Raw genomic sequence first — 16,306 nt, 5'->3', positions numbered from 1 at the left:
AGCTAGAAAAATTATGCATGGGCATATATAAACACTAATCTCTAAAAGATAAAGATTAGAAAATTAATGCTTGAAATCAGGCAGATGGTCATTGAAGAGCTGTCTGGTTATTTTCAAGTAATATATATGTCACATATGTTAAAGTGAAGTCACTCAGTCGTGTCCCACTCTTTGTGACCCCATGGACTGTAACCTACCAGGCTCCTCCATCCATGGGGTTTTCCAGGCAAGAATACTGGAATGGGTAGACATTTCCTTCTCCAGGGGATCTTCCCAACCCAGGGATCAAACCTGGATCTCCCACATTGTAGGGAGATGCTTTAACATCTGAGCCACCAGGGAAGTCGTCTTAAATATGTTAACCTGTATCTGATTTTCAAGCAAACACAGGTAAATTCATTCCTAACTAACCCAGGAGCCTCAATTCACTACCTTTTTCTCTTTTTTCATACTTTCTAATACTCTTAAAAAAGGAATTCACACAGTCAAAAATACAAGAAGAAAACTGAATTATTTCCTTACTTTCACTATATCCACTAGACCCCAGAAAAATTTCACCTAAATTTTAATAAATTTTGTCATAGTAAATATTATTTTTAACAGTTCCAAGCAATGCTTTTTTAAAATGCATGTAATCAAAATGCAGATAGGATCATTATATAATTGTTTTATAAAGGAGAACAGTTAGGACCACTCAGTATAACTGAATGAAGCCTGGCAAGCCATGCATCTGCACCATATTATGAAGAGAATGGCCCAGTTCTCTCATTCCAGGGTTGGAGGACAATTCTTCACACAAAGAACTGCACATACACTCTCTAACCAGACTTTCTCTATCCATAGGGATCCTCCAAAATATGTGGGGTAAATGGCATAAGAAACACTGACTATAATATCTCACCATATAAGAATTCCCCAGGAAATCAGGCAGTGCTTGTATATCCTATAGGCTAAAGGAGAAAAAAGTCTATACAAAAAGTTAATCTGCTTCGACAGGAAAAATATCCCACTACTGTAGCCCTCCATAGGAGGCTTTCTCTTGGTGTATGATTACCTTCTGTTACTTAGATCAGATTACAAATGCCTCCCAAAATATATACTAGTAATAATAACAGAGACAGGAGAATTGTTATTTGTTAAAAAATAATAAGCAGTTAACCAGCCAAAAATAAAATATATATGAAGAGTTTAATCTTTAATATATAAATGATCTACATAAATAAATTTGGAGTCAAAACAATTATGATTTATTTAAACCAAAATTCTAACAGCCCAATACTTTTTGATATGTTAGTTTTTCCTCTAAGTGATCTATAGATAATGTCATAGTACCATGAATCTCACACTATGCTAGTGTTAACATCATTGTAGATTAGTGCAAGACACATTCTCCCAGAATCAGTACAGCTTTATAAAATTTGTTTTAGATTATGGTTTGGAATATTAGAAATTACATACTGTGTACTGTATGGTTTCAGTTTATATTCTAAATGCTAAGATCATACTAAAGAAGTAACTTAAGCAACTTTTAAATGTGGTTTTAACAATTGGTTAATTTTATTCTGATTATTTTTATTCCAGTACTGCAAATTTAAACTTCTCTTTAAAATTCAGTAAATAACTCTAAGATGGTTATTTTAATTGAATTCCTCATTGCTTCCAAAAAGCTATTAATTTACAATTCTTATCAAGTAAATAGTGGATAAAAGTACCTCCAGTTTAGGATATATGTTTTTCTGCAATTTAAAAAAAGTAATTTTACCATAATCATTAGGGACTCTTTTCAGAAAACTATGATAAACTTCTATTACATCACTAAAGAATGCCATACCATTTTTGCAATAGACCCCGTCCCAGCAAAGCAACATTTTAGACAATGGACAAGAAGATGTTTCTCCTAGTGGCCAATGGAATCCTTATCCTCTTGGGAGGCGGGATGTACCTCCGGACACCATTACTAAAAAGGTAACCAATTTCAAATTAATGACACAAACCATGAACCTTGCATATCCATTGTAATATGTAATCCATATCTTGTGTCTTAACATCATTTCTAACTTTGTGATAAATTTAGGCTAAACACTATCCTACAATAGGGAGTTTGGCTAACTGTAAGTGTGTTGAAAAAAATGAAAAGTGAATATTGCCAAATGTTCAGAGCTGGTAATGAATTTTTATAAACAACATCCTGCCACCTCTCTGAAAATTTATCACCTCTTATTAATGCCTGACACCCACCTTTGAAGTACAAGTGCAGGAAATTGTATAGTGTATACTTTCTGAGCTCTGATTCAGCATCATAGTGTAACCAATTTGTAAACAATGAAATTTGACCACTAAAAGATTGATTCATCACCTGTAAAATCATAGCAACTCATTCATTCTGTCATTCATTCATTAAACACTTAATGAGCAACTGTATGTATGAAGCAGCCCTACTGTGTGTTGAGGTCTTGCTAGATGTTAGGGTGCAAAAATGAATAAGATATAGTGTGGTGTCTTACCTCTAGAACCTGTTAGTCTGGTGAGATAGGCTGAGTGATAAGTAGGTGATTATAATACTTCATGTTAAATCACCATTAAAGGAGTAAAAAGAAAGTGCTAACTGAGAAGATAACTGCAACATATATGAAGGACAAGAGACTAATATTCCAGAATATATTTTTTAAAACTCCTACCAAAAATATGAAAAGATGGATAACACAATACCAAAAGTATGGTAAAAATAAAAGCAATTGGGAGAGTAAATTAATATTAAAACTGAACTTTTTATCAATCAGGAAAAAAGCAAAAAGATGTTATTTTAAACCTACTAGACTATCAAAAATTAAGAAGTATTAAACTGTAAGCTGTTTCCAAGTATAAGAGTAGTGGGCACTCCTTTATACCTCTTGAAAGAGTATAAAACACAATCACATTGACAATAAATTTTCTTATAAAAGCTGAATATGAATATATCCAACATTCCAACAATTGCCCTCCTAAGATATCCTAGCAAAATTCTTGTGTATGTCATTGAAGATACTTGTAAAGCTTACAATGGTAGAAAACTGGATAAATCTGTCTATTACAAAGAATGTGAGAAAGTAAATTCTGTTATTTACACAAAGGAATATTTTGCAGCAATGAACACTTGTTAGCTATAATTAGGATAACATGTATAAACTTTAGAAGCATAGTTTGAGTGAGGAACAAGTTTCGGGTGATGGCATACATCAAGAGCAAAAAATAAAGCAAATGTAACTGAATCAGTTAAAAAGAGTTCCATATTTATGTCTCAAAAACAAGTAAAACTAAAATATATTATTTAGACATAAGTATATGAGTGAGAAAACTTTTTATAAGGGAATGGTTAGCATAAAATTTAGGATTATGGTTGTCTCTAAAGAGATAGGATCTAGGGATAGGATGATCAAGGAGAAAGCTGATAGTAGTAGTAGTAGTATTCTGTTTCTTCAGCTGAATTGTGGTTCTTAACTCTAGTTCTTAAGCTCATGAATGTTCATTTTGTAATTGTGCTTCATAACATATACTCTACACAATCACATACTTTCTTTGTAACTTAAGTGATTTTTTCCATTGATGAATGCTTCAGTGCTTTTTTAAAAATATAAATTAAATGTCAAATTATTTTACCCAAAATAATTGTTAATATCCTGGTTTGCAGGTGTTACACATGTTATTAATCTGCCTATTGAGCAATATCCAGCACTGCAGATAAATACAGTCCTGTGAGGATGGAATACAGGGCTGGGAGAGCACCTGGAAAGGACACCTATTTAGTAAAGAAATTGAAGAAAGTTAAGAGAGAAGGAATGGAGTAGGCAGTGGCACCCCACTCCAGTACTCTTGCCTGGAAAATCCATGGACAGAGGAGCCTGGTAGGCTGTGTCCATGGGGTCGCTAAGAGTCAGAAGGACTGAGCGACTTCACTTTCACTCTTCACTTTCCTGCATTGGAGAAGGAAATGGCAACCCACTCCAGTGTTCTTGCCTGGAGAATCCCAGGGACGGGGGAGCCTGGTGGGCTGCTGTCTATGGGGTTGCACAGAGTCGGACACGACTGAAGCGACTTAGCAGCAGCAGCAAGAGAGAAGGATGGTGTGAAAATAAGGCCAGAAGTATAAGCATAAACCAGACTATGCTGAGCTTTATCCTGAAAGAAATGGGAAGAAGTGTTTTAAACAGGGGAAAGCATCATTAAATTTTTACCTGAAGAGCACTTTGACAGGTTTTCTGAGAAAGAATTGGAAAGGAGAAAGATTTGAGGCCATGGAACAATTTACAAAGCTTCTCTTGTAATCCAAGGGAGAGTGGATGGAAGCAATGAGTGGTAGAGAGGAAATGCAAAGACTTGGTATATTCTTAAAAGATAGAGCCAACATGATCTTGTGATTGACTGTACATAGGGCATAAAAGACAGATAATAGTTCTAAGATTGATAACCAGGTTTCTAATTTGTATGAGTCATGATGTGCCATTCACTGAGGTGGGGTGGCAAAACGAGTAACAAGTGGAAGTGGAAGAGAGGAAGGGAGTTTAAGTTTTAATATGTTGATTTAAGACCTCCCTGGAAGGTCAGTGCTTAAGACACCATGCTTCCAAAGCAGGAGGCAGGAGTTCAATCCCTGCTCAGGGAATTAAGAGTCTACATACTATGCTGTGCAACAACAAAAAAAAGTTAAAATGTTGATTTGAGATATCTTCTAGAAAATCTGAGTGGAAATTTTCAGTGGATATTTAGATATATTTTTCAGGAGTTCAGGAGAGAAGTCTTAGTTGATGATACAAATTTAGCAATCATTAAAACATAAGTCATAACTGAGTTATGAATAAGACAGAAGACACAGAGCTCCACGGAACACCAACATATGACATATTCTTAGAATTACAGAGAAGAAATGGCTAAAGATTTTATCAGTAAGGTTTTTTCTACCACAAGCTATAGAAAATTTTAGTCTTGAACATTAAAGAAATATTTCACTAACGTAAGTAGACAAATCTAGGCTAGCCTCAGATTAACCTTCAGTTAGATAACTGGAAAAGAGCCTGATGCTGGGAAAGACTAAAGGCAAAATAAAAAGAGGGCAGCAGAGGATGAGATCATTAGATAGCATCACCAATTCAACGGACATGAACTTGAGCAAAACAGTAGAGGACAGAGGAGCCTGGCATGCTGCAGTCCATGGGGTCGCTAACAGTTGCACTTGACAACTGAACAACAAAGATAATTTTAAATACTTGGGGTTTTTCCCCTCTCCACTCTTCCATTCATATTGTTGGCTCTATCCTAAAATTGGTTCCTCTCATAATTATCAGATGGCTACCTATGACAGTTGAAGATAACAAGCTTCCTCTTTCAAGTTTATAAGGAGAGAGAACCAAGTTTTCAGTAGCTGTCTCTTACAAGCAAAGCCTTTCTTCCCTAAATCTCCCAACAAGCCTCTTTTTACATCTCACTGATCCAAAATAGGTAAGGATTTCTCACCCATAGCAAGATGAATAAAACTATATGATTGGCTTTGACTGGTCATTTGGAGTAGAATAGATGGGGCTTTACACTCCAATGACAAGTAAAAAGCTGTAGAAGGAAAAAACAAAGAAAAGTGACAGCATCTTGGAACTAAAAAAAAAAAAAAAAAATGTTAAAAGAAGGAAGGGTCAACAGTATCACATGGTGCCAAAAAAATCAAGCAAGGTATTACTAAAGACTTTGACTTTAGCAACCAAAAGGTTATTGGTTGTCTTGGCAAGAGTAATTTATTTAATCAATGGAGCTGAATCCATACTAACCAACATTAAGAAATAGAGACAGAAACTTAGAAAACTCAAAAAGTAGTTTCCTTTTAAAAAGAGAGAATTATGGTAGACTCTGGAAGAGGGTATGAGGAAGATAGACGTGATACTTAAGATGGCAAACACCTGATTATATTTAAAGGCTGTTGAGTAATGATTGGTGAAGAGAAAGTTGAAAGATCTCAGAAAAGTAGGAAAATTTACTTCTTTATGAAGAAAGAGGAGAAATTGAAGAAATACCTATCAGAGCCAAGGGATCCTTAAATAACCTGACCAAAGAAAAGAACCATATCACTTACTTGGTTGCAAAGGGCTTCAATAATTTCCCCATAAAAGGAAAAGTTTTATTCATTTATTACTCTAAATGGAATGAATAGGTGTTCACATTATCCATACATACATCCATTTTACACAAAATCTATTTTCAAAGTCCATGTTATTATGTTTAATCATATCAGCAGTACAACTCATGATGATCATTTGCTTGTTTCTCTCCTTGCTTTGAGAATCCCATGCAATTATCTATTGATTAAACATTTGTGAGCTAGTGCCTCTTATTAATAGCTAAATAATTGTTTAATCTATCTGAAAACTTTATTAATCATTTTGTAAAATAATGTAATATGTCTTTAAACTTTCTGTATGTTTCGTGTGTAAACTCATTTATATCTTCTTCCTACTATCATAAGCATTTTCTGGCCACCCTATATTGTATAGCACTTTTGCCTAAAATCTGAAATTTCAGAACCTAAAATGGGTATGTTTGCTATTACCTCACAGAGTAAAAAGAATGATGATTCTTTTAAATGTTCGATTTTAGTTTTTTATTATATATTAATTGAGGATATCAAGTTAAGATTCTAGTGAGAATCAACCTAAAGAAAAGAAATGACAATGATTATTAGCCTGGGCTTCCAGATTGACTGAAATAGGTGTGAAAAGGATACTATTATTATTTGAGGTTATATTTTATTCTGCAATTAATGTTTTTTAAAGTCAGTGTTAGTTTTACAGTTGTCCTGAAACGAGTAGCCATTAGGCTGGATAGGATGAAAGTGTGAAAGTGTTAGTAGCTCAGTCGTGTCCAACTCTTTGCGATCCCATAGACTATGGCCCGCCAGACTCCTCCGTCCAGGGAATTCTCCAGGCAAGAATTTTGGAGTGAGTAGCCATTCTCTTCTCTAGGGAATCTTTCCAACCCGGGGAATTGAACCCAGGTCTCCTGCATTGCCATTAGATTCTTTACTGTCTGAGCCACCAGGGAAGCCTGAATAGGATGAGAATTAAGAATCAGAAATTAAACTACAAATAGAATGGGAATCAAAGGATATTAATTGGTGAAGTCTTAGCCAGTACCCCATTTGAGTCTTTCACCAAGTCTCTGTAGAAGATTTTTTTCAATCTTATCTCTATGTCAAGAGATATTCCTGTGATGCTTCTACTGTGATAACCCTACTATGTAGCATTAATACTTTGATACTACTGTGATCAGAAACTACTGTGATACTGCAGAGATTCAGTGGGGAATCCATTTTAGAAAGGCTTTGATTGAACCTTTGACTCTCAGTTGTAGCTACTGTAGCTTTTAAACTAATTTTGGTGACATCTATGGAGAAGGCAATGGCACCCCACTCCAGTACTCTTGCCTGGAAAATCCCACGGATGGAGGAGCCTGGTAGGCTGCAGTTCATGGGGTTGCTAAGAGTCGGGCACGACAGGGTGACTTCACTTTCACTTTTCACTTTCATGCATTGGAGAAAGAAATGGCAACCCACTCCAGTGTTCTTGCCTGGAGAATCCCAGGGACGGGGGATCCTGGTGGGCTGCTGTCTTTGGGGTCACACAGAGTCGGACGCGACTGAAGCGACTTAGCAGCATGGCTATGCAGAGCTTCCCTAGTGGCTAATGGTGAAGAATCCACCTGCAGTGCAGGAGCTGCAGGAGACACGGGTTTGATCCCTGGGTCAGAAAGATCCCATGGAGGAGGGCATGACAACCCACTCCAGTATTCCTGCCTGGAGAATCCCATGGACAGAGGAGCCTGGAGTGCTACAGTCCATAAGGTTACAAAGAGCTGGACATTACTGAAGCAACTTATCACGTAAGCATGGCTATGCCTAGCAGTACTCCAAGCATTATAGGAGAACAAATTGTGGGTACCCACCAAGTTGTGGATCCAGAGATTTAGATATATAAAATAAACAAAATATAAAAGAATTTTGCTCCTGCATCCACTGTCTTGTTCTATATATCTGAGAGTGGATAATATATAGCAAAGTGTTGAGGGTGTTAAATCTTAGCCTGCTTTTTAGTGATATAATCATAGGAGGTAGTTTAAATTCTCTCTTGCTATGTCAGTCTCCAAAATCCCAAATTCTAATATCCATTATTTCAAGTCTGTGAATCACTGCTAGAGGATGTCACAGTGAGGTAAATCTGCCCCACTCCTCGAACTCCGGGCAGTACTACTTTGAGCACTTGGAGGATTAGTTGAAACTTTTGTGGTGACTGAAAACAACAGTGCTCTCAGAAGGAGGGTTTGTATTTTAGTCGTCGTATCACGTCATTGTTTTTACTGCTTCAGTCTATCGAATTATATTGCAGTCACCTTGGGAAGAACTATGAGGTACCATATCAGGCATTGTGCTAAATACTTGAATGTATTTGTTCATCTTATCCTCACAGCAATCATATGAGGTAAGCACTATTATTTTTGTCCACTTTAATGAAAGAAGAAACTGAGTTTAGGCTTTCTCAGTTAGAGACTTGGAGTTTAGGTTAAGTTACTTGCCAAGATCACACACATGCATGCTCAGCCCTGTCCGACTCTTTGTGACCCGATGGATTATAGCTCAACAGGTTCCTCTGTCCATGAGATTTCCCCAGCAAGAACACTGGAGTGGGTTGCCATTTCCTACTCTAGCGGATCTTCCTGACCCAGGGATTAAACTCAGGTCTCCTGCATTGCAGAAGCATTCTTTAAAACAAATGAAACTTAAATTCTTTCCCTTCTTGTAAAAGAAAACCAAGAAACTTTAAAATTTCAGTGATATTAAATCTGAAAGTTTTTAATGTGTAAAGACTAGACATTCAAATCTCTTGCAACATTAGTGACTCTGCCCTCTTTCAAGTGTCTTTTGTTCTAAGTGCATAATGACTTGGCAGTTAGAGTAATAAAGGTGGGTTTCAAGGTCAACATCAGGATGAACATAATTGAAGAAAAAGGTATAAAAATGCAGCTAATTAAGTCTTGGCTCACAGATGAGTTCTGTTGAGCTTGCCCATGGTTTTTCCACATCTACAATGCCTGCTCAACCATTCAGAGCTTCAAGATTTCCAGTTGTTCATCATCTCTGAGGCATGCCCAGAAACTCGTTAGAAGAAACTAAAAGAAATTTGAAAGAAATTATGTGGGGTTTAGGTTTCCCTTGTGGCTCAGCTGGTAAAGAATCAGCCTGCAGTGTGAGACCTGAGTTCAACCCCTGGGTTGGGAAGATACCCTGGAAAAGGGAAAGGCTATCCACTCCAGTATTCTGGCCTGGAGAATTCCATGGACTGTATAGTCCGTGGAGTCGCAAAGAGTCGGACACGACTGAGCCACTTTCACTTTCACTTATGTGAGGTTTGGTTATTTTTGTGTTCTTTTAATCTTTTCTTTCACAGACCCCCAAATCAGAATTTTTGCTTTTCAGATCGTATAATGTATTAATATTAAAATTTATTTAATTTATTAATATTCACTCCTTATTATAATCGTGCCATTTGCATATTTCTTAGTATAATGCATTTTACTTAGTATAATGTATGTTTCTTTATATACTTATTTAGAAAATGTCTAAAATATATTTTGAAAATCTTAAATTGTTTTGCTATTGAATACCATGCAGCCACACCATTGTCTGTGTTTAAAGCAACTGAATCAAATTACCACTGGGATTAATTTTTCACTTGGTAATGAAAATCTGTCTGTTGTAGAATTTTTCACAGGGTAAGAATAGATTTATGTCATTTTTTAAATGAGAAGTAGTTGTTTAAAAAAAATCAACTTCACTCATACATTTAGTGATTTAAATAAAATCATTTTATTGCTGTGCTATAAAAAATCTTGGGGCTTCCCTAGTAGATCAGATGGTAAAGCATCTGTCTCCTATAATGCAGGAGACCTGGGTTCAATCCCTGGGTTGGGAAGATACCCTGAAGAAAGAAATGGCAACCCGCTGGTATCCTTGCCTGGAAAATTCCATGGACAGAGGAGCCTGGTAGTCTATCATCCATGGGGTTGCAAACAGTTGGACATGACTGAGTGAAACACACACATACATACACACACACATAAAAAATCTTAATCTTTAAAGTTGTAGTCATTGAAAAGTAATTTTCTCCAAAACTTTTGCCTTTAAAAGCAAATATTGCTATCAGTAGTCTATATAAATATAGAACTGAAATAAATGCAACTACAGTTCTTGGCTTTTGCAGTTTAACTGAGAGTGGGCAGTGCTGCTGTTGGAATCCTTTATATCAAAGGCAGGGGACAGGAAGTGGGGTAGGGGTGGAGGGTGGATGTAGCTCACTTAAATAGAAATAAAGTCTGGAGTAGATAAGAAAGAGAAATGAAGATTTAAATATTGGAAAACATAGGGATGGCAGTAAGTAGAATAAATTTTGAGGCTATAAGAGAGCAAGACAGATGTGGATGAAGCAGATAGGAAAATCAACTGAGTAAACCTTACATATGAGAGATAGGAGACAGGGAAATAGAAATGCTTCCTATTTCCATCACAAACATAAGAGTCAAGAATATCTGTTCTAGTTTAAAGTAAAATTGAAATTTAAAAAATTCTGAAACTTTAGTGAATTTCAATGCTATAGCTAAACTCTCCTTTTGTACAGAAAGAAATATGTCAAGTAGTGTAAGTTTTGCCTGAGGATTTGTATTGTTTCCCTCCTAAAGCAATACACATTATTAACTGTGAAGAATACCCAGGAGTAATGTCTTGGCTTCATCAGTTCATAAGCAAATGAAAACAATATTCTCTATTATTGTGAGTAATGCCAAGCACAATTCTGGCTTCCTCTTTTCTGATTCTTTCCCAAGCCTCATTTTTCTCCTCTGATAGCAAATTTTGCACTGGTTGGAGTACATTTTTCTTCTGGTAGACTCAGTCATCACAGAAACTCAACAACAGATTGGAATTATTTTATAGAGTCATTTTCAGCCCCAAACATTTGTATAAAGTCGGAAAGGAGATCTTTTGGAGTCAGTTGGTAGGTTAAGGTTCTCCTTGCTTCCTTCAACCATCCTCTTCTCGTCACTCCTACTCATGTTGGTGTCACTTCTACTGAGGTTTCTGGACTTCTAGAAAAAATAGCAGTTGAATACTTTTGCTGTCAGTAAGCTCTGCCACCAAAATGAGAAGAGAGTCAGTGAAAGGGTAGATTGATGATGAAGTCATACAATTACAGATTTCTTTAATTATTAAAACCAAATAAAAAAAATTTAGACCTATCTGTTGTCCCCAGAGTAACATTTCATACACAGATATATTCAGAATTTTTCTCTTGACCAAAAGCCACTTTTTCGCAGGAGCTAAGTTTAAAAAGGAAAGTGGAACCATGGGAAAATACCAAATGTGTCCGAATGAAAAAGAACCTCTATTCCTAACAGAACTTTGAATATGGCTCTCTAGATCTATGGTGACACAACTCTACTTTTCTTGGAGTTTGGGTTTTCAGAAATAATCTAGAACTGAATATCTGTGTGAATAGTATGTATTCACGTCTTAATTTCACACGTCAGTTAAAAAAGGTGTTTTAAGCAACAGTTCCAAACACATCAGTTGCCTGAAGGGCTGTCATAATTATCACAGATTAGGAAGGGTTAAGAACAGAAGTTGGAGAAGGCAATGGCACCCCACTCCAGTATTCTCGCCTGGAAAATCCCATGGACAGAGGAGCCTAGTAGGCTGCAGTCTATGGGGTCGCTAAGAGTCAGGCACAAGTGAGCGACTTCACTTTCACTTTTCACTTGCATGCATTGGAGAAGGAAATGGCAACCCACTCCAGTGTTCTTGCCTGGAGAATCCCAGGGACAGAGGAGCCTAGTGGGCTGACATCTATGGGGTCACACAGAGTCAGACATGACTGAGGCGACGCAGCAGCAGCAGCGGCAGCAAAAATAGAAGTAAGTAGGTAAAAATTATATCTTATGAGACTTTTGTGGTTAAGGATCAACTATTGATGAAATTTTTAGGCATCCATCAAACACCAGACGGCTCAGTGGAAATGTAGAAAAGGCAGATTTGATCCCTGGGTCGGAATGATCCCCTGGAGGAGAAAAATGACAACCCACTCCAGTATTCTTGCCAGGAAAATACCATGGAGCAAGGAGCCTGGTGGGCCATAGTCCATGGGGTTGCAGAGAGTTGGACATGCCTGAGTGACTGAGCATACATCAAACACCTATTGAGAGCTCGTTGAAATTCTTGAGGCTTATATTTAGTGACTATTTGTTAAGAAATATCCACTAATTTCCCCTCCCTAACAAATGTATGCTTCTGTCTCTATTAGACTAGCCTCAGCATGATCTTTATGGAATAAATATATTATTGTTCTAGAATAGGATAAAAATGCACTGTTTAAAGTTCTACAAATTAAAATATGTCAAATAATCCAAAGAATGATTATAAGAATTATAAACTAAGGGTTCAAATTTAGCCTTGAGAATTTTAAACTGCACTTCTTTCAGGCTACCAGGATCAGAACTATTATTCAGATGAACTGAATGTACCCTTTTAAAAAAAGGTCATTAATTATCATGTTACCTGTTCTAGTGAGTCTATGCAGCCATGCCTTTTGCTATACTAGAGGAGTAAGAATGAATATATCCAGTTAGATTCAAATCTCCCTATAATTGGTAATTATTTATGTGAGAGAGAAAAGGCTGAAAATATATAAAGACTTCCTTGCTAAATGAGAATTAATTGCCAAAGCAAGAGTACATGGCTGGTAGGAAGTCAAAATTTCCATGAAAATGGGATCCTTCAAAGGCAGTTCCATACACTTAGTAGCTGAATCAGGAAGAAAAGTTTGAAGAAATCAATGAAATAATATCCTCTATTTAATGATCCATTTCCAATACTTCTTTTGTAAATCTGAACAGTCAGGATGATGTATTTTAATCAGTTGACTTTAGTATTATTTCAGTCATAGGTATATTTAAAACCTATTCTACTTCTATTATGCAATTAAATTTGTTCTCAAAAATAATGCACAGAGGAAGTTGTAGAAATGTCAATGGAAAATTTCTTGTCTAACTTACAGGAACAGTGACAGGTGAATAAAGTATTGTTAGTTCCACAGTTGTTTTTGTATTAGACTTTTCTTACTTAATACAGCATTAATTCTTTAACTTGTAAAGCATATTACTTTATCTCCTAATGCCAGTGCAAAAAATATAGCTGTATCCAATAGTAAGGGACATCACTGTCATAAAATCTGGAGATTGTTCTCATCCAGACTGATTCTAAATTATTTCCCTAATAAAAGTGAAAGCCCAAAGAGTGTCTATCAAATGGTTCTTAAATGAGAGGTAAAAAAAATTTGTCACAGATTAAAGCAATAGAAACAGTGGCAGATTAAACTACTTATTTCATCAGTTCATAACATTTGTTCCTTAAAACAAACAAATAGTTGACTTCAGAAAATGGAGATAACAATATTTATACTATCTTCATTTCCGAAGAAATTTAAGAGCAAAAAGAAAATGTGAATTTGATCCATTGTAATGAAAATGTCTGTGACTGAATATGTAGTTTGAAGGCCTAAACAATATGAATACCGGCAGATGACTAAGGATTGCTGCCAAATAGAGACTATCAAAGTGATAAGATTCCATTTCGTGTCATTTGATTTTTATATGATTACTCCACTACCTATCAGTACAGTTCAGTCATTTAGTCATGTCCAACTCTTTGAGACCCCATGGACTGCAGCACACCAGGCCTCCCTGTCCATCACCAACTCCCAGAGTTTACTAAAACTTATGTCCATTGAGTCGGTGATGCAATCCAACCATCTCATCCTCTGTTGTCCCCTTCTCTCGCCTTCAATCTTTACCAGTATCAGGGTCTTTTCAAATGAGTCAGCTCTTTGCCATCAGGTGGCCAAAGTATTGGAGTTTCAGCTTCAACATCAGTCCTTCCAATGAATATTCAGGGCTGATTTCCTTTAGGATGGACTGGCTGGATCTCCTTGCAGTCCAAGGGACTCTCAAGAGTCTTCAACACCACAGTTCAAAAGCATCAATTCTTCAGCACTCAGCTTTCTTTATGTTCCAACTCTCTCATCCACACATGACTACTGGAAAAACCATAGCCTTAACTAGACAGACTTTTGTTGGCAAAGTAATGTCTGCTTTTTATATGCTGTCTAGATTGTTCATAACCTTCCTTCCAAGGAGTAAGCGTCTTTTAATTTCACGGCTGCAGTCACCATCTGCAGTGATTTTAGAGCCCCAAAAAATAAAGTTTGCCACTGTTTGCACTGTTTCTCCACCTATTTGATATGAAGTGATGGGACCGGATACCATGATCTTAGTTTTCTGAATGTTGAGCTTTAAGCCAACTTTTTCACTCTCCTCTTTCACTTTCATCAAGAGGCTCTTCAGTTGTTCTTCACTTTCTGCCATAAGGGTAGTGTCATCTGCATATCTGAGGTTATTGATATTTCTCCCAGCAGTCTTGATTCCAACTTGTGCTTCATCCAGCCCAGTGTTTCCCATGATGTACTCTGCATATAAGTTAAATAAGCAGGTTAAACAAGGCTGACAGTATATAGCCTTGATGTACTCCTTTTCCTATTTGGAACCAGTCTGTTGGTCCATGTCCAGATCTAACTGTTGCTTCCTGACCTTCATACAGGTTTCTCAAGAGGCAGGTCAGGTGGTCTGGTATTCCCATCTCTTGAAGAATTTCCCACAGTTTATTGTGATCCACACAGTCAAAGGCTTTGGCATACTCAATAAAGCAGAAGTAGATGTTTTCCTGGAACCCTCTTGCTTTTTCGATGATCCAGTGGATGTTGGCAATTTGATCTCTGGTTCCTCTGCCTTTTCTAAAACCAGCTTGAACTTCTGGAAGTTCACAGTTCACGTATTGCTGAAGCCTGGCTTGGAGAATTTTGAGCATTACTTTACTAGCATGTGAGATGAGTACAATTGTGCGATAGTTTGAGCATTCTTTGGCATTGCTTTTCTTTGGGACTGGAATGAAAACTGACCTTTTCCAGTCCTGTGGCCACTGCTGAGTTTTCCAAATTTGATGAGTTTTCCAAATTGAGTGCAGCACTTTTGCAACATCATCTTTTAGGATTTGAAATAGCTCAGCTGGAATTCCATCACCTCCACTAGCTTTGTTCGTAGTGATGCTTCCTAAGGTTCACTTGACTTCGCACTTTAGGATGTCAAACTCTAAGTGAGTGATCACACCATTGTGGTTATTGGGTCATTAAGATCTTTTTGTACAGTTCTTCTGTGTATTCTTGCCACCTCTTCTTAATATCTTGTTTCTGTTAGGTCCATTCTGTTAGGTCCACCACCTATAGGTTTCTAAACATCTTAAGGGTGAAATAAATGATTATCAAACTTTTATTGTTATTGCTAACATCTTCCTGTTCATTCAGTTCAGTTCAGTTCAGTCGCTCAGTCATATCCAACTCTTTGTGACCCCATGAATTGCAGCACGCCAGGCCTCCCTGTCCATCACCAACTCCTGGAGTTCACCCAAACTCATGTCCATGGAGTCGGTGACGCCATCCAGCCATCTCATCCTCTGTCCTCCCCTTCTCCTCCTGCCCCCAATCCCTCCCAGCATCAGAGTCTTTTCCAATGAGTCAGCTCTTCACATGAGGTGGCAAAAGTATTGGAGTTTCTGCTTCAGCCTCAGTCCTTTCAAAGAACACCCAAGACTGATCTCCTTCAGGATGGACTGGTTGGATCTCCTTGCAGTCCAAGGGACTCTCAAGAGTCTTCTCCAACACCACAGTTCAAAAGCATCAATTCTTCAGCGCTCAGCCTTCTTCACAGTCCAACTCTCACATCCATACATGACCACTGGAAAAACCATAGCCTTGACTAGACGGACCTTTGTTGGCAAAGTAATGTCTCTGCTTTTGAATATGCTATCTAGGATGGTCATAACTTTCCTTCCAAGGAGTAAGTGTCTTTTAATTTCATGGCTGCAGTCACCATCTGCAGTGATTTTGGAGCCCAGAAAAATAAAGTCTGACACTGTTTCCACTGTTTCCCCATCTATTTCCCATGAAGTGATGGGACCAGATGCCATGATTTTAGATTCCTGAATGTTGAGCTTTAAGCCAACTTTTTCACTCTCCACTTTCACTTTCATCAAGAGGCTTTTTAGTTCCTCTTCACTTTCTGCCGTAAGAGTGGTGTCATCTGCATATCCGAGGTTATTGATATTTCTCCTGACAATCTTGATTCCAGCTTGTTCTTC

At 37.2% G+C, this 16,306-nt stretch overlaps 1 protein-coding gene across 7 annotated transcripts in view; it reads left to right on the top strand.

Moving 5' to 3' along the window:
• The window catches only part of LRRC7 (leucine rich repeat containing 7), a 631,844-nt gene that overhangs the window by 528,589 nt on the left and 86,949 nt on the right, over positions 1-16,306 (top strand). For 5 of the 7 annotated variants that reach the window (XM_070786329.1, XM_070786330.1, XM_070786326.1 and 2 more), the window contains one exon: positions 1,846-1,965. The exons of the other annotated variants lie outside the window; for them this stretch is intronic. In XM_070786329.1, the coding sequence (XP_070642430.1) occupies positions 1,846-1,965 (120 nt within the window). The remainder of the gene's footprint in view (positions 1-1,845; positions 1,966-16,306) is intronic. 7 annotated transcript variants of the gene reach the window in all.

The sequence above is a fragment of the Bos indicus genome, chromosome 3 (assembly GCF_029378745.1).
Source record: "Bos indicus isolate NIAB-ARS_2022 breed Sahiwal x Tharparkar chromosome 3, NIAB-ARS_B.indTharparkar_mat_pri_1.0, whole genome shotgun sequence".
NCBI lineage: Eukaryota > Metazoa > Chordata > Mammalia > Artiodactyla > Bovidae > Bos > Bos indicus.
The sequence above is the reverse complement of the archived record's forward strand: the minus strand, read 5'-3'. Positions and strand labels throughout refer to the sequence as shown.